General features: G+C 36.8%; 1 protein-coding gene across 6 annotated transcripts in view; it reads right to left on the bottom strand.

Annotated features, from left to right (window-relative positions):
- The window catches only part of LOC128230547 (trithorax group protein osa-like), a 60,557-nt gene that overhangs the window by 30,744 nt on the left and 10,166 nt on the right, over positions 1 to 19,647 (bottom strand). For 5 of the 6 annotated variants that reach the window (XM_052942922.1, XM_052942924.1, XM_052942926.1 and 2 more), the window contains exons 3-6: positions 5,064 to 5,197; positions 4,257 to 4,461; positions 1,916 to 2,083; positions 1,294 to 1,410 (exon numbers count right to left, since the gene is read on the bottom strand). In XM_052942922.1, coding sequence (XP_052798882.1) covers positions 1,294 to 1,410; positions 1,916 to 2,083; positions 4,257 to 4,461; positions 5,064 to 5,197 — 624 coding nt within the window. The remainder of the gene's footprint in view (positions 1 to 1,293; positions 1,411 to 1,915; positions 2,084 to 4,256; positions 4,462 to 5,063; positions 5,198 to 19,647) is intronic. The other variant, XM_052942925.1, reaches the window with a different exon arrangement.

The following is a 19,647-nucleotide window of genomic DNA, read 5'->3' as shown; positions in this document are numbered from 1 at the left end:
GCTTAAGTCCACCAGATATGCCATGGCTTTGTAGGATCTTGACGTAACAACGATTATAATGCGACATTTCCAACTTCAAACTGAAATATCGTGAACGAAATCGTGGGCGGAAATCGCATATGGTTTCCGGAGTAGATGCTTTATTATTCACATACAATTCAGTTAAACTGGGAACCAGTACATTCGGAACACTCGGTAGTCTAGGAAGTACACTAAGATGACGTCATACCAAAGTTTAGAAGACGGATAATAACTGCGTCGCTTTATATCGTTCCGTTTTCGGATTTGTTTTTTTTTTTTTTTGGCGGTGGGGAATTTTAAGCGACAATTGGGGAAAAATATATACTTTTTTGCTTGGGGAATGGGGCCCCAAAAACAGAATAAAAAAAGGCCTGGTCATGTTCTGACAACTGACAGTGCCATCATCCAGTATAACAAGGTCATGTTCTGACTGGTGACAATGCCATCATCCAGTATAACAAGGTCATGTTCTGACAGCTGACAGTGCCATCATCCAGTATAACAAGGCCATGTTCTGACAGCTGACAAGGCCATCATACATTAAAACAAGGCCATGTTCTGACAGCTGACAGTGCCATCATCCAGTATAACAAGGTCATGTTCTGACAGCTGACAGTGCCATCATCCAGTATAACAAGGCCATGTTCTGACTGTTGACAGTGCCATCATCCAGTATAACAAGGCCATGTTCTGACTGTTGACAGTGCCATCATCCAGTATAACAAGGTCATGTTCTGACAGCTGACAGTGCCATCATCCAGTATAACAAGGTCATATTCTGACTGTTGACAGTGCCATCATACAGTATAACAAGGTCATGTTCTGACAGCTGACAGTGCTATCATACAGTTTAACAAGGGGATGTTCTGACTGTTGACAGTGCCATCATCCAGTTTAACAAGGTCATGTTCTGACAGCTGACAGTGCCATCATATAGTATAACAAGGGGATGTTCTGACTGTTGACAATGCCATCATACAGTATAACAAGGTCATGTTCTGACAGCTGACAGTGCCTTCATACAGTATAACAAGGGGATGTTCTGACTGTTGACAGTGCCATCATACACTAAGGCTAGAGCATTGACTGAATCATTACCATATTCAGGTAAAATGAAATGGTGCCAAACAACCAATCAGGGTCATACAACCATGTTTTGAGCACTGACGATCTATGCAACATTCTGTATTTTTATCTGAAATCTGTGACTAACACTTGAAAACAGTGAAAACTGTGGCCTACAACCCTATAACATATATGAAGACTGGTTACCCTGTTTTCTGCGTATATGATTTGAGCCATAGACTGGTTCTTGGTGTCAACAGTTGTGTCGGGTGCCTCATCTGACTCGACCTCTTCCTTCTGCTTGTTGGCTGCCTCCTCTTGTTGCTGGGCGGATAGAAATAAGGCAATATAAGTACATAGAGTGCTATTGCTTAACAGTTAAATGTGTACAAATGTACTAAATACACCAAAAGAAAATCATGGGTTGGGATCAAATTTTGAACATAACGATTGTTCTTTTAATGAAAACAAAACAACAATATGATAAAGTCCATTGTTAACAAACAGCATGCAACTTCTAATTTTTCTTTTAATGAAAACAAAGTACCAATATGATAAAGTCCATTGTTTTCATTTGGGTGCAAACAGCATGCAACGTCCAATTTCATACTTATCTTTTACAGAAAAAGATGACCACTTTTGAACATAATTGTACAAGTGAAACAACCTCTTCATGTATTTGTCATGTGTACATGTATTTATCATATGTACATGTAATTGTCAAGTGTACATGATGTTAATTGACAAGAACCTTATCAGCAGTAAGATCTTCTTTCTACAATGATTTGCTTGTGGTGTTACAAATCGAAGATCCCTATCTAGCACCAACCTGGAGTTTCTTCTGTTTCATACCAATCTGGCCTTCTACGAGGATTATCTCCCGGTCAATACGTGAGATGTTTTGGAGGAGCTCATCCTTGATTTTTTGGACCTTGAGGGTCTCCTCAGGTGGCAGAGTTGGAGAGATTGCCTCCACTTGCGGGTTGTACGCGGGCTCCTGGGGGAAAACATCAAGTTAAAGTTAGGTACCGTAAATGACTGGATATTAGACGCCCTTTTTTCCCTCAGATTTCGATGCAAAAAAATGTCTGCGTATAATACCCAGTAACAATTTTTTTAACTTTTTTTCTGAGGTAGATTTCAAGCCTAGAGTTTGTTTAGATTTATGTAGAAAGGGATGTTACTCGCGTCATATCAATCGAGTATATATGAGTTAAAACGGCAGTTGAAGATCGGGATACGGTATATCGTAAGACGTTTATAATTTAAACAAAAATATTTTTCGATTAAAGTTATTCAATATTATTTTGAATAATAAATTGAATTGAACAATAATTAAACTTAAAAATTAAATTGACAGTTGGGCACTGTCAAAATATTTTTGTCAGTTGTACAAGAAGGTGTGAACTCGACTGCTTTTAACCTGTTTATCAATGGTCATTAACTTATTTATTACGCCTATAAGTGTAAATCCTTCATCAAGTTATTTAAAACACCATTTTATACATGCATTGAATTGAATAAACACATTCTATCGGCTTTAGATCAAAGAGTCACACTGTGTAACGTCACATAACTTACAGTTATACCCACGAGGATCTCGTGGAGAGCATGGACATTGCTATGCAGGATTAATGTATAACTGTACGATTATTGCTTCTTACAGTCTATAAGTGTGGTACAAGTTTACAGTTTATTGGCAGATCGTTTTACAAACATGTCATGTTTATGTTTTCTTAATCCCTTGATTGCCCTTGTTGTTTCTTTAATCCTTCAATAAATATATCACACTTCCTTTTCAACAGGCAATAAATCGTTTAGGATGGGGTAGTAACTAATTAACTTGTCACAGTAGTGTATACGGTTAGGTAATCTAGCCAGGCATTGTAAAGATAAAATCAATAATCTTCGTCTGTGAAAGTTATGATTGATGTCCTTTGGGTGTCCGAAAATTAGGTACGCAAAATAAATTATTTTGGAAAATAATTATGGGTGTCCGAATATTTAGAGTGTCCGAACTCTTAGGTGAATTACGGTACTTTATTCTTTTCTGTAGGTGTTGACATTTTGAGAACAAACCCGTACAATATAAGGCTTTTGCATAACTTAACTTTTCATTCTCAACAGTTTATCATTGTATGGTTTTAAAGATAACCGTCGCCATTTTCACGAAAAAAAAAAATTTGTCACTGTCAACAAACATGGTGGCCGAAAATGCCAGATGATTTGACATCTTTTCTATGCGTCTTTTAACCAAAAACATAGATTAAAAGTTTTTTTCTTGGACTATTCAGATTTTTTCCCTGTGTCTAATACCCCCTATCGTCTTATACCCTGTCATTTACGGTATACAGGTTAAGTCTGCGTGTTTTAGACTGCTATTGCGAGTTCCGGGCAAAATATTTATTTATGGAAAGTTTGATCAGTTTCAGGATGTTATTTTTTGTAACATCTCTTTATCATTCAGTGATGGTTTTAAAACGTGAATATAACCAATTAAATATAACCAATTAAATCTTGGTATATTTATCGGCTGACATTTAAGAAACATATTATTTACAGCATCAAACAGTGCAGATTTATATCTTTTAACAATTTTCAATTTATATGACATTAAGTTCCTGCCTAACAATGATGCTCATGCAGACCCATACTAAGAAAATATTTAAGCTCAAATTCTTTTTCAAAATCAGTCAGCTTTATCAAATATTTGAAGAGCCTGAGCATTGATTTAAAAGGGAATATTTAATAATAAACATTTACAAGGTTTTAATTAGAATGAAACATCATGTTTTCTATGAATTTTATTTACAAAGTAGGTAAAGAAGCAATACAAAATGTGATAAAAACCCTTGCTTAGATGAGTGAATGCCAAGGCTTCTGCAAACATTTAAACAATGTTACAATAATCACTCATACAACATCCTTGTAAGTTTACCAGCACTTTAAATCTGAACATAAAAATGAAATGTTTTGATAGTTTGCTACCAAGTTAGCAAATGCCAACATGTAATTGACATACACGAGTGAGTCGTATACATTTTGAACACAAGCCTTAAAATGCTATCAAAACATGGAATTCAGGATATATTAACTGAGATACTCATGGCACAACTTGGCAGCAGAGTCATCCCTAGCAAATAAGACATCTTAGCAGTAGGTAAACTTACAACAATACCGACCCTCTTTGGTTCTGCCTGACTGACATCAATGGTGAGGGGTTGTGTAAGATCTGCCCGCTCCGTGAGGCGGGGTCGTTTAGGGGCCTGGGGACCCTGAGCCGTACCACCGGCCAGGGGTGCTGGTTGGCCTGTCTGAAGGTTACCCATACTCTCTTGTCTGTAGTGTTGACCATAGGCTGACGGGGGCTCAGGCCTGTAATGAGAAAAATGGCTCGTTAATATACATTACGAACATTTATAACTAGAATTTCTCGAATTGAGTATGAAGCAGGCTTGGAAAGCCCACTTTTTAAAATAGGATATGATTATACAATTACTAATTATGATTAGGACTAATGGTTAACTAGAGAGATATGTTTCCCTTCTGGACTTGATGGGAGTTGTTCAAACATTTGTTGCAATATATGTAGTGATGGTCATATTTGAAAAATTATGTCCAACAGCTCCAAAATTCATATTGCAATGATGCAACTTGGCGGTCATGATAATTATCTTGAGCAATCTTGATCAACAGCCTGATCACACTATTTACTGTGGAGTCAGCCCTTGAATTATGATTCATTGAATTTTGAATTTTGACGAAATTAACTTTGTCCTCGCATTTACTCGCATTTCTTATCTGATCCTTAGCAACTGTAGTAAAAATATATTTCAACAGATTTCAATACACATCCTCATCACACTCTTCATTTAGGTGAAACAGACCTTAAATTTTCACTAATTTATATGCTCCGTAGTCATAAAAGAATATGATGATGTCAAATGCTCCAAAAGTCATTGCAATGGCAATGTTACCTGAAGCGAGCCCTGTCAACGCCGGCTGGCTGGTGTGAGTGGTGGAAATCTAGGAGGGTAGGGCGGCGGTGGATGGGCACCCGGTCCCTGTACTGTTCTCTGATCTCACGTCCATGCTCCTGGTGGCTTGGCGGCTGAAGAAAAGTTTTAACATATTTACATTGCATTTAAGTACAATGTGGTCTTAAGCTTTGGGGGAGAAGGTACCCATTATTATGTTCTGTTGGTGATAACCAATCAAATTCACATGAGCTCTTGCTCTAAATTGAGCCCGGGATACCTTTATTTGTGAGTGCATTTACTTCTGTGCTTACTGTCAACTGTGGAATAATAAGCAATGGACAGCTATAGTCCAATTCCACACACTTAGCCTCAAATGTACTTTTGTATTTATAAATATTTGGGCCATTCCACAGAATGGGTACTTGGCTTTATTTCAGTATTGAGTTTGAAACTCTTCAGTTTTTTTCTCCATCTTTATAAGTCCTAATTTCAACACATTTACATGTAAACATCTCACAAAATTCCTGTGAAAACATTTATTATAAACTGAATTGAAATCATAAAATCGAGGAAAAGATAAAGAAAAATAACAATAAAAGGTCTAACCCTCAATGGATTCAAACTCGCAACCTTTGGCATACAGCCCTACACGTTACCTACTGCACTATACGACATTCAAACGAAACTACTGCTTTCAGCACTTTAATACATACCTATATCATTTAAAGTAAGTCACTCTGAAAAAGTAACTCTAAATTGACTCATTTTACCTTTTAAGGAATGTTAACAATGCACTAGTCAAAAAGGTCACAACTCACGGGTCAAAATTGAACTTTAAGTGCCTGGCCAACAACAGAGTTTAACTTCTTTATTTTCATAACACAAAGTAAGTCAGATGACTGAATGTGGAATTTGAGAAAAGCTGCATCAAGAGTATCAAATAATGTAGTAATATTTATCTTGTTTATGTGTGGATGGTCACGTTTACCCTGGTAATTAAATCTTAGGTACATTTATTGTACAACCTATCATGCATTTAACAATAGATATGATATTGCCCATGAGTTTCAACTCTAAATTACCATGCTTTACAGTGTAAGAAAGATTAACCAATAATCATGCAGATGATTTCTTGTTGCCACAAGTACATCCATGAGGAGTTCAATGATCTGAGAACCATTCACCCACACAGGCTAATGATCTTAGGCAGTGCGAAGTCCAGTTAATGTTCAGAAGCTGTATCTATGATATGCTCTTTTAAACAATACTCCAACTTAAAAAGGTCATTATGTAAATGACATGGACTCTGGCAGAAACGGATTCAATTCCAATCAATAAAAGTAGTCCTAATACTAAAAGTTTATTTCTTGCCAAATATAAGAAAACCAAATTAAAAGTTCCACCATCTACATTAAAAATTTCCAATTGGTCACTTAATATGTGTTAGATAATGTAGCTGTCAAAAAGAGCATCATTTATAACTGTTACTATACACAGGGGTGATGATGCACTCAAAATTACTGGAAATGTGAGTTCAGCATATTGTGGTATGACTGTGAAATAAAGATCAGGCAAACAAACAAATACAAAATGAAGCATAACCCTGAAAATATGAGGTCACATAAGAAAGGATTATTTTAAACATAACTATCATGTTACCATGACTTCAATGTATTAGAAATGTATATTTGTGAAATATTGCAACCAGACATGTTTGGTGAGAAAGCTTATGTGTATATCCAAACGCACATTGAAACTCTGCTGTTTTATGCTCAAGTACAGAACCTATGTGCATTTAAAAACCATGGAAAAATACATTGACCTTTGTCTCAACTAGTTGGCTATATCTAAAGCAAAGCTGAAAGTAGACTACTATTTTTTTCTGAACTGAATTTCTTGAAAGGGTATAACAGGCAACCCAAGTATCATACGAACAAAAAAACAGACTCCTAAGTGACTTTGTTGCTCAGTTTAAACACAAACATAATTTAATTACAGGACCTATTTAGTTTACTGCCATTTAAGCTTTCCTTAAGTCTTTAAAGGTCAAGGTCATGTTTGCATTTTAGCTGTGTGAACACTTGAAGCTTGATGGTATTAGCTGGGCTCATATTGACTCATAGTGTCCAATTTAATTTAGCTTACACAGGTGTATAATTGCATGGTCAATGATCGGGATATATTTTTCCTCGTTCCATGTTTAAGTTTTACTTTAATGAAACATGGTAATTAAAAACTGAAACATAATCAATATATCATTTTATGTATATTTGTATTGTAATTTGAAGTCTTGTACTGACAGTCGGGGATCCAAGCTCAAACAATTCTGAGCCTAAGGTCATCTTTTAAAACTGAGTTCAAGAAATCAGATAACAACTCACACTGGTATACATGTACAAATAAGCTTGTCATTCAACACAGCCAGTGGGAATTAAGAATGTTAAATAAAGACGCCAGGCGATGACCCCACATAATCTTGTTATCATTTGGAAATATATGACCAAAAATGAAATTTAGATACAATATTGAAGGCTGTGCCTTTGTTCTTTATTTCAACTGAAATCGGACCTATATTGAAATCTTCAAAGAAAATAATCTTTGTTCGCATATTTGTCAATATAATTCTTACATTTATATTCTTTCTCTACACATCACTGAAATGATATTCGGTCACCACCCACCCACCAGGCATAAAACTTCTTGGTTTCACAAAGAAATCTGGCCACAGAATTGTCAAGGTCCAGGTCCAGTTTTTATATAGTTTCTTTTTGATGACAACATAAAACTCTAGAAATGTTGACCTTAACATTAAATGAACAAGAAATGTATCAGGAATTTAAACAATTCTAGTATAAAAGTTTTAGAATAATTATCTCAGTGCAGCAGTCAATATAAATATAAGGGATGGCAATGAGTAGTAAAATTGGTACTCGAGTACTTAGACAATCTTCCGATCGAGTTCTCGGGTACTCGGGTAACTTTTTGGTTTGGTTTTCAAGAAAGACAAGTTCGGGTATACATGTATCGGCCATGTACATTGTGCGTTGGTCGTAATATTGACCAGTTCATTTTTAAATAAGACTGTCATTATGTACCTTAACAGAGAAATCAATAAAAAGAAAACAAATGTTGCTTCAGGCTTTTAATTTGTCCTTTTCATTTCATTTTATACATATATATATATATATATATGTCCTACAATATAAATGAAAAGTAAAACTAGGATCACATATGAGCGTCTAGATGATCGAGACTACACTAAAAAATATTTACACCTCAACTTCCATTCCTTAAATGAACTGCCTTTCGGCAATTGCGTTAATCAATCGATGAAAAACATCTTCGGATATGTTCGGATTTCAATTCATCGCATAACAATATACATGAGAAATATTGATCTTGTTATTGTTTGTATTGTGTCAGCAGGTCCCGTAAAATATAAATCAACATTTTAGAAAGTTATTTTTTTAAATTTTAAATTTATTGTTTCCATAAGTGTTTGAATTTTACGTTTAAAAGTCATTTCAAGTGGTTGATCTTTTCCCGCGTTATTGTGACGTCATTTGAAAAAATGCTTCCAGTTACAGTCGGGTCGTTCTATTAACAGAATGGGTAAGAAAGGGTTACTGAAAGGTTTTTTTAAATAAATAAAGTATATTTTTAACAATCATTAAATGCAAATAATAACTATTGGTGTAAATATAAGGAATAAATTGCGGGCTTGATGTCATTATCGGGGATATGAACGCAATTGGGCGGGTCAAAGTATGCGTGGAGTTCATTCCTTAAATGAACAGCATTCAGAATTACAATAAATGAAAATGATTTATAAATTGTTTAGTTGTTTATTACTTAACAAAATACTATTTAAAATGACAGTTTTTTCATACTGAAATATTGTTGTTTTCCACATTAATATTCATTTTTCCATAATTAAGATATCCAACAATCAATTGTGATAAATATACGCCCGTTCAGGAATCATTGAACATAACGGTCGTTACTAATTCACACATCAACGTCTATTGTTTGGTGAAAACACTCTAATTGGTAAACAATACAATACTGTAGGAGATCAAAACTTCGCCAATTGACATCAGTGCTATTTGCAAATTAGGGCCCTTTTTTGACAGTTTGCAAGGTCAATTGTGTACATAGTGGGGATTAGAGGGACTGTAAATTGTCTGCTTGGAAACGCACCAGATCTGATACTTATGTCTTTTAATCATGAATTTGGTGTATTTTATAAAAATATTTTAGTAATTAGTAATTTGGTACTCAGGTAATCGGATGATTGATCGAGTACTCGGGTACTTGTTGCCATCCCTAATAAATATAAACTGTTAGAATAAACATTGAATGCAATTTAAAGTAAGAATATTTCATGAAATGAGAAAAATACCCACATGTCAACCCTTGGGAGCAGGGCTTCTAAAACTTTGGAACCTCAATCGGTCCGGACCCGGCGACGCCCCCCCCCCAAAAAATGTGGCAATTCGTAAGAGGGCTCTAGAGCCAGCATAGCCGATTCAGATAGTCATTGATACAAGTTTGATTCTCATCGAGTTCTGCGGCGTTTCTTACAAGAAAGACTGCGATCGTAATTAACTGTGGCTGTCGGGAGGCGGTCAGACGACAAAAAGTGAAACAGTATTATGATTTATTTGCTTAATGCTTCTTAAGTGGGCCAACATTCAACTGATAATCTTGAATAATAGTATATATCTAGATTTATAATCGGGGCAACAAACTTAAAGTGTGATATCGACAACAATTTTTTCATTACTGCGAATAAATATGACGTAAGCGGCGGACTCAGATGTCAGACTATGTAGTTAATCAAGCGTATCGCTGTTAATATCCTATATATTATTACGTTAATTAATTCGGTATTTTAATGTTTTTCACGGATTAACAATGACATGCATTTATCTTTAAAGCCGTTTTTAACCAGCAATGGTTCTTTATAACAATTTAAATTTAACTGTAATCAACAAACGGATATCATGTAATGATCAAGGACGACATATAGCATATTGCCATGTGAAAAGATAGACCGATTTTAACACTTAATCAGGAAAGCTGCAAGCACACAATTAAAACATAGTTTGTTTAATTGTGTCTTTTGCTTATACCAAAACATGTGATTGGACCGATTGCAAGCGTCTGCTAATTAACAGATAGGCTATAGAGTGATCAGCCTAGCGGAAAAAGCAGCCAGTCGCATCGGTCTCATGGTAACCAAGACACTTTTATGACCTATTGGATGTAGTTTTGAATGTGTAAATGACCCATGAATGTTTGTGTATTACAATTTCTACATCTTTGACTGACTATAAGTCGTTTTGGACCGAAATTACCAAAAAAATTTGAAAATTTTGGACAGATTTTTTTTTACACTTTTTGAAACTGAAATCGGTCTGGCTTGGTCAAAATCGGTCCAGACCGGCAAATTGCCGGTTTTTAGAAGCCCTGCTTGGGAGCACAAGAGCAGTTTTGTAAAAAACTATAAAATGTAAATATACAACAACCAGTTTGAAATGCTTCAACAATTCTAAAAATTTGGAATATAATACTTACTGTCAATAAGTGCAATATCTATACTGCAAATCTATAATCCTGATTTTTCATTTAGACACTTCAGAGAATGCTGATAAAATCATCTGAGTAAATCCAGTTTATCATCATACAAAACATCTCCACATCCATGAAAATGTTTTCATATTGAGAAACAGCAATGACTCCCTGTACATTGACCTATAACTTACACCATAGTTTTATCTGGTGAATACCTCACCTAATGATATTGCCCACTTGTTCATACAAGGAACTTCCAAAAATATCTAAAAACAGTAAGCATTAAATCCATATACTAATCAAAAAGAACTGCATACTGTACCTTACATGTACATAGGTGCAAACAGATGTAAGAGGATGAAGCAATTTAGCTCTAGGTGCATTTTTTCCCATAGAGACTCTCATATATTTTTTTATCCTACTACATGTTACTAGGTCACTGATGTTATCTTTTAAAGCATACACAAATCATTGATAAGTGCCTTTGATATTCGTAAATTTCGGAAAAAATATTTTTTTAGTTTGATCACTATAGAAACTAAACATAAGGATGTGTGACACACAACCTTCGACTTATACACGGTCAGATTGTGACATTCCAAACAAGACACAAAAGTTGGTTTTATGGGTTTACTGTGTTACTTCACTGTGAGCTGGATAATTTACTCAATGAATGTATGCAAGACAGTCCTGCATGAACTTGACTTGTCCTCAACTGACCCACTAAACATCCCAATGAGAAATATGGCCTAGTTTCTGAGCATGTTTACTCTCCCAACTTGATATATTGGAAAAAAGCTGACAGATCAGGTCAGACAATTAAAAGCAGAAAAGATATGAATAATTGGATAAAACTTATCAATGTTAAAACAATTGTAACTCATTTACTAACACAGTAGAACTACATACTATGTATGAATGTTATATTCAGTAACTTCATTAATTGGTTTTGAACAGTTTGTCCTTGTTTACTATTTTCCCCCAGATAAGGCTACTAGCCTAGTTTGTAACCTGAGTTCATTCTGGGGTCACATACGATGTATGGTATGTCTCAGTTAACTGACTTACATATATAATCTGAGCAACTCAATCTCCTAATGCCTTTGTGAGCTTTTCAGTTATTTAAATATTCATTACAGAAATGTAACTAAAACAAGTACTGTCACAGCCACCAGAGAAATGCCCCCTGATTTGGTCTTCATTATTCGAGCTCAATCATGTATGCTCCCCTGATGGCAGCCAATTAGCCACTGCGCATTAAATGTTGGTGGGGTAATTTAAGGATATATGACCAACATCCCTTACAAGTTTGAGGAAAGTAGGTTTAGTTATTCAAATTCAAAATGTTGCTTTTAGAGTTGATGAGGTATTGTTTTCACTAAAACATGTAACTATTCTCAAGACAGCAGTGAAGCAATGAATAATATCAAGTTATGGGCAATGCAATTTAAGACAAAAATTAAGAAAGCTGCATAAAGGTCAATTAAAGTGGTTACCTGTCTGAGGTAGGTAGGTGCAAACATTTTCTTTATATTGATGGGACAAGGTTTTTGCGGTCAAGGTTAATATAACCTTGACCTGACCAATGGTGGTCATTTTCTTGACATAAACAAGCACCCCACAAAGTTGGAGGACAGTAGGGCCAAGCATACTCAATCTATCTATCAATCGGACAAGCTTTAATTGTTCAATGTCAGTGTGACTGTGACCTACTGACCTCCCTACAGAGCTTGAAGACAGTAGGCCAAATATACTCTAGTTATCAATTAAACAAGCTTTTTAAGGTCAAAGTGACCATGACCTTTGACCTACTTCCTTCAAAATCATTAGGGTCATCTGCTGGCATGACCAACATCCCAACCATGTTTGAGCACTTACGACCTAAGCATTCCCTTGTTTTTCTTCGACAATGTTTGGTATTCTGACACTAGTGACAGACAAACATTAAATATATAACCCTGCTTCTTCAAAGGGGGAATGGTAAGAAAAAAAGAATCTTAACTGTTTATCTCCAATCATTTAATTGATATACTTTAGACATGTTCCAGGGATGCCAAATGCAAATTTGTATAAAACAAGAGATGTTTGTCAAACATTATGCCCCCTGAGCGCCAAGTTGCCAGAAATATTTGGACAATTGAATGAAATATGCATGGACTGAAATGACAGCTGATTTGTCATTGGATGCATATGAGGCAGGTCATCTACTTATGATAACTTAAGAAGGCAAATAAATGCCCAACTAAAATAGTAACATAAAAGAAAATCATTTCTATACAAACATTTATACATCAATCCCAATCATCTGTGCATGCATTAAAAAAATATGGACAATCAGAAAACCTTTTTTCAGCTTACAGTCACACTGACCTTGACCTTTGACCCACTGACCTCAAAATCAATAGGGTTCATCTGCTGGTCATGACCAATAAGCCTACCTAGTATGAGGTCCCTGGGTCAAAGCGTTCTCAAGTTATTGATCGGAAACCGTTTTTCATGTTAAGGTCACACTGACCTTGACCTTTGACCCACTGACCTCAAAATCAATAGGGTTCATCTGCTGGTCATGACCAATACACCTACCAAGTATGAGGTCCCTGGGTCAAAGCGTTCTCAAGTTATTGATCGGAAACCGTTTTTCATGTAAAGGTCACACTGACCTTGACCTTTGACCCACTGACCTCAAAATCAATAGGGTTCATCTGCTGGTCATGACCAATAAGCCTACCTAGTATGAGGTCCCTGGGTCAAAGCGTTCTCAAGTTATTGATCGGAAACCGTTTTTCATGTTAAGGTCACACTGACCTTGACCTTTGACCCACTGACCTCAAAATCAATAGGGTTCATCTGCTGGTCATGACCAATACACCTACCAAGTATGAGGTCCCTGGGTCAAAGCGTTCTCAAGTTATTGATCGGAAACCGTTTTTCATGTAAAGGTCACACTGACCTTGACCTTTGACCCACTGACCTCAAAATCAATAGGGTTCATCTGCTGGTGATGACCAATACACATACCAAGTATGAGGTCCCTCGGTCAAAGCGTTCTCAAGTTATTGATCGGAAACCATTTGGTATTCCTACCGACCGACCGACCGACCGACCGACAGACAGACCGACCGACCGACCGACCGACCGACATGTGCAAAACAATATACCCCACTTTTTTCAAAAGGGGGCATAAAAAAGAGGAAACCATTATCAAACAAGAGATGTTTGTCAAACATTATGCCCCCCCCCCCCCCCCCCCTGAGCGCCATGTTGTCAGGATTATATGGACAATTGAATGAACTATGCATGGACCGAAATGACAGCTGATTTGTCACTGACATTGGATGCCGTTGAGGCAGTTTTAAGATAATGACCATTCAAAGTTTGAGGATAGAGTGTGTTATGACCATGACCTTTGACCTCAAAATCCAAAGGCGTCATCAACTGGTCAACAAAAATCTAAATGTCAAGTTTGAGGGCCATGGGTGCAGGCATTGACAAGTTATCACACAGACAAGCTTTTTTCGTTCAAGGTCACTGTAACCTTGACATTTGACCCGATGACCCCTAAAATCATAAGGGGTCATCTACAGGTCAGACACATCACCAAGTCAAGTTTGAGGACCATGGGTGCAGGCATTGTCGAATTATCACTTGAAACATTTTCACATTCAAGGTCACTGTGAACTTGACCTTTGACCCAATCACTCCTAAAATCAATAAGTGTCATCTCCTGGTTAGGCCCAACTTCCATGTCAAGTTTGATGATCATAGGTTCAGGCATTGTTGAGATATCACTGGGAGAAGATTGTTAACTTTTTTGTGTTTTAAGTTACTGTGGTGGTCAAGGGGGGTCATCTACTGGTCAGGCCGAACCTTCATGTCAAGTTTGATGACAATAGGTCCAGGAATTGTCAAGTTTGCTTTCAAGGTTACTGTGACCTTGACCCCTAAGATCAATAGGGGTCATCTACTGGTCAGGCCCAACCTCCAAGTCATGTTTGTGGGCCATAGGTGCAGGCATTGTCGAGTTATCACTCGGACAACCTTTGACCATTCAAGGTCACTGTGACCTTTGACCCGATGAGCCCCCAAAACAATAAGGGTCATCTACTGGTCAGGCCCAACCTCCGAGTCAAGTTTGAATGCCATGGGTGCAGGCATTGTCGAGTTATTACTCTGACAAATTTCTACCAGTTCAAAGTCACTGTGACCTTGACCTTTGGCCCGATGACCCCCCAAAACAATAGGGGTCATCTACTGATCAGGCCCAACCTCCAATTCAATTATGAGGGCCATGGGTGCAGGCATTGTCGAGTCATCACTCGGACAACCTTTTACCATTCAAGGTCACTGTGACCTTGACCTTTGACCCGATGAGCCCCAAAAACAATAAGGGTCAGCTACTGGTCAGGCCCAACCTCCATGTCAAGTTTGAGGGCCATGGGAGCAGGCATTGTCGAGTTATCACTCGGACAACCTTTTACCATTCCAGGTCCCTGTGACCTTGACCTTTGGCCCAATGACCCCCAAAACAATAGGGGTCATCTAATGGTCAGGCCCAACTCCCATATCAACTTTGATGACCATAGGTCTAGGCATTGTTGAGTTATCACATGGACAAGCTTTAAAATTATTTTACCATTAAAGGTCACTGTGACCTTGACCTTTGACCCGATGAGCCCTTAAATCAATAGGGGTCATCTACTGGTCAGGCCCAACCTTCATGTGAAGTTTGATGACCATACGTCCAGGAATTGTTGAGTTATCACTCGAACAAGCTTTGGTCTACCGACGGACCGACCGACCGACATACCGACATGCCTGTGCAAAGCAATATACCCCTCTTCTTCGAAGGGGGGCATAATAAGAGGATCCCTACCACACTTTATCCCAAAAAATATGTATTTATTTAAAAAGTTACAAAGGGCCATTACTCTTACAATATTTAATTTGGAGATCTATAACTCACAAAACAGCACATGGGTATTGTTAAGTTTGAAGTTGATATCTACAATGACTGTAAAACAATAAAATAATTTAAAATAAATAAATGAATTAAAAAAAAATAAAAATAAAGGGTAAACCTAAGAAACATTTCTGTGATAATATTTTGAAATTGCGCCAATGATTTCTGAACAGTAGATTAGGCCACACCAAATTGATATTTCGTTCCTCAGATTTACTGCTCCTATTTTTTTGAAAATGTAAAAAAAAAAAAATTTTTTTTTTTGTGCGCCCGAACCTCCATTTTGATCGCCAAGCAGATTTTTTTCAGGTAATAATTTATTAAAAGGCTAAAAATAATCAACTATAATTTTTCTACGCTAGTTTTTGTGTTTTTGTAACGATCGGTTTAGCATGGGTTTCAATAAATTCCATCAAAATGGCGGCTTCCGGTATAAACAATGTGGCTCGAAGTTTGGAAATTAAATCTTATTTTTGACAATAAATATGTTTTGAGCATGCTTGAAGTCATTGTTGATCATCTCATGCACTAAAGGATCATTATTTAAAGAAATCATTATGCAATAAAGCATGTGTATCTGAGACTTGTAGCGATTATATTGCGTAATTAGTGACTCGTTTTGAATGGAAATGGGAATGATCAACTTAGTACTATTTTATTCAAGTCATAATACAAGGGACCAAAATTTTACCTCGTTACGAAGATGCTGAAGATGATATGGAACATGAGTCATTGTTTGGTCCAAATTGATGTATCAAGCTCATTTTTGATCAAATTCTGACATAACAACAGTTTTGAACAAGTATCTTTTCACAAATAGCGATATAAACACTGGTCTGGATATAACTCAACATTTAAGTAAGCGTAAGTTTATCACCTTATATTTTGTTTTTATTTGCAGCATAATCCGGGATTGTAATGCACTAGTCAATTGTAACCACTGCCCCGCCCACCCCTCGCCCTTGTTCCAGGGGTATACCAGGGACAGCAGAGGCAATGGGCTGTGTTTTTACCTTACAGGTGGCCCCGCAGTGCCTAGTGAATGTGGTTTTGTCTTCATATTGAAAATAGTCAGGAATGGGCCTCACATAGGTATTCGGGGTTGCGGGGCCATTTAGCAGGGATTTTACCAGCAGTGTGTCCTTGCAGGTCGGGTATTTTACCCGGGTTTTGAGAGACCGGAAGTCAAAGTCCCCGCTATTCCAGACTTAGGGGGCGGGGGGAGGGGGCATATACAATTGGCTGGTGCATAAAAACATCTAAATTACCAAAAAAAGTACTCTAAAAAATATCCTTCTTTTTGTTTTAATAAGCACATGTCATTGCATTTCCTGTGATAATAAAAACAAAATTCAGTCTATGTTAAATGGAGTCTGATGTTTGATGATGCCTGTGTAAGTGATCATTTTTTACAAATACAAAATCAAAGTTATGTCTAAATACAGTTGCATATGATGTTAAACTGATTCAGGTAGATGTATATAAGTTGTTTCAAACTTTTTACTAAAAGCAGGGTTATTTATTATTATGAATGATCGTCATATTAAAGTACGTTTTAATTATATAAGAAATTAGATTTATCCATATAATGTTTGTACTAAACACGGATGAATAAATAGTGTGTATTCCGACATTTTCCCCATGTCCATTAGAGGTTCAGTTCAAGATGGCATTAAAATGGGTTTAAGGGCAATTATTTTGAACAATCCTTCTTATTTATATTGAATATAAGGAAAAATATATTTTTCGCTCTTCGCTCGCTTCGGTTTAAATGAAAACTGACAAAAAAATTTTTTTCGCTCGCTCGCTCCAATTTTTGGGGCAAAAATCCGAGGAACTAAACATTAATTTGGTGTGGCCTTATAGACATATAGTGATTAGTAGAACTGCCCATGGAGGCTATGAATCACAATGGGGTGAAGGTATTTGATATGTGGTTTTTAAACTATTTTAAAATAAGTTCAATCGCTTCTGAAGAGAAGATTTTCCAAGTTGTCCAATAATTCGGACAAGCCAAAATAGGACGGACGAACACGCACACACATATGGACACACATGGAGCTATGTTGCCTAATTGTATGATGTCAACAATTGTGTGAAGTATGATGTCAATTAAAGGAAGGGTAGAAGTTGTAAAAAATCCGAACTTTAAAGGGACTCACTCATGTTTTTGTAGATTGCATTGACAATTTTTTTAGGGCAACTCAATATGAGTGTTGAAACTAAGATACTGACGGCTGGAACAAATGTTGATTTATGCTCAAATATTGTCTTTATAGTCCACGATTTTGAATAGCATTAGACACAAATTTAAATAAAAAGCTTAAAGATAAGTTATCTTTACGTTTCTGTATGAATCCTTGTGGGCATGTGGTTTTGTTGACAGTTTTCTAATGTTTACTTGACTGTACCAGGGTGGGTTTGCTGCCCACTAAAAAAATTGTTATAAGTCTTTTCAGATGCATTGCCAGGTAAAAAAATGTTTGTGCCAAAACACAAGCAAGTCCCTTTAAACTTTAACTGGACACAATATGCCCTAAAACTATCCTTAGTCAATCAGGAGCCATAACTCATATAACGTATTTTGGATTCTGCTCCCTCCCCCCTCCCTACTCACCCTCTATAAGGTATAAAATCACCAGACAACGCGAAAACCTTTTCTCCTTCACAGGACATTGCGACAGGTAAACACTTAAAGTTTACCTGTCGCAACAAATTTTTACCTGTCGCAATGTTACAAACAGTATTCGGTTACATCAGCCTAAACCTTGATTTTAAGCCTCTTTTTTAAATAAGTTTTTTAATTCCCCATTATAACAGGTTTAGATCTTTTTTGGTTAGATTTGTCCTACAGTACTATAATAAATTACAAAAAAAGCTAAACATCATGTAAAAAAAATCAATATTCGAATCTTATGTCATAATTTTTTTCTTCCCTTGCCTCCCAAAAAAACTCATATCTGAATATCTGGTTCGCCTGCCCATGGAACAGCTAGATCTTACTCTTTTAATTCATCTTTAACTTAAAGATACAGTACAGTTATAAAATGTAACGAATTGTACTACAAGTCAAACGCAGGCACAACATTTATGCAAAAACGAAAGTAGATTTCTTGTTATTGGCAATGTTAAACAGAGCGGAAAGAAAGTCAGCTCGGTATATTAATCATCATATTTAAATTAACACGATTGCCGGGAACCACTTCGCCGAAAATAAATACATTTTGTAATTTCCGAACATTTCCGTAAAATAAAAGTATTATGGTACGAGCTGAGATCGGAACCTTACGCGTTTTATCGGCTTTTACGGAAACATGTCGAAACGGGGTTTACAAATAGTGATACACGGATTAACACGCTGAATAATCATGATATAATAGTTAAAAATAACTCTGAACATTTATTTAGACACTGAAAGTAAATTTTCCGAAAATTAAACGGTGCTGAGCAGCTAACTGTAATTTTTCACCGGACATTGTGACCGACCAAAACAAAAGTTTCGTCGGTCAAACTGGAAATATACCGGACATGTCCGACTGTCCGACGGACATTCGCATTGTCTGAAATCACTCCAAGGATTCTTGAAGAAACTGCTCCCCAACCCCTCTCTTAGGTATGAAATCACTCCAAGGATTCTTGAAGAAACTGCTCCCCAACCCCTCTCTTCGGTATGAAATCACTCCAAGGATTCTTGAAGAAACTGCTCCCCACCCTCCCCCTCTTAGGTATGAAATAACTCCAAGGATTCTTGAAGAAACTGCTCCCCACCCTCCCCCTCTTAGGTATGAAATAACTCCAAGGATTCTTGATGAAACTGCTCCCAACCCTCCCCCTCTTAGGTATGAAATCACTCCAAGGATTCTTGATGAAACTGCTCCCCACCCTCCCCCACTTAGGTATGAAATCACTCCAAGGATTCTTGAAGAAACTGCTCCCAACCCTCCCCCACTTAGGTATGAAATCACTCCAAGGATTCTTGATGAAACTGCTCCCCACCCTCCCCCTCTTAGGTATGAAATAACTCCAAGGATTCTTAAAGGAACT

This window comes from Mya arenaria, chromosome 4 (genome assembly GCF_026914265.1).
Source record: "Mya arenaria isolate MELC-2E11 chromosome 4, ASM2691426v1".
Classification (NCBI taxonomy): Eukaryota; Metazoa; Mollusca; class Bivalvia; order Myida; family Myidae; genus Mya; species Mya arenaria.
This window is presented reverse-complemented; position numbering and strand designations above follow the sequence as displayed.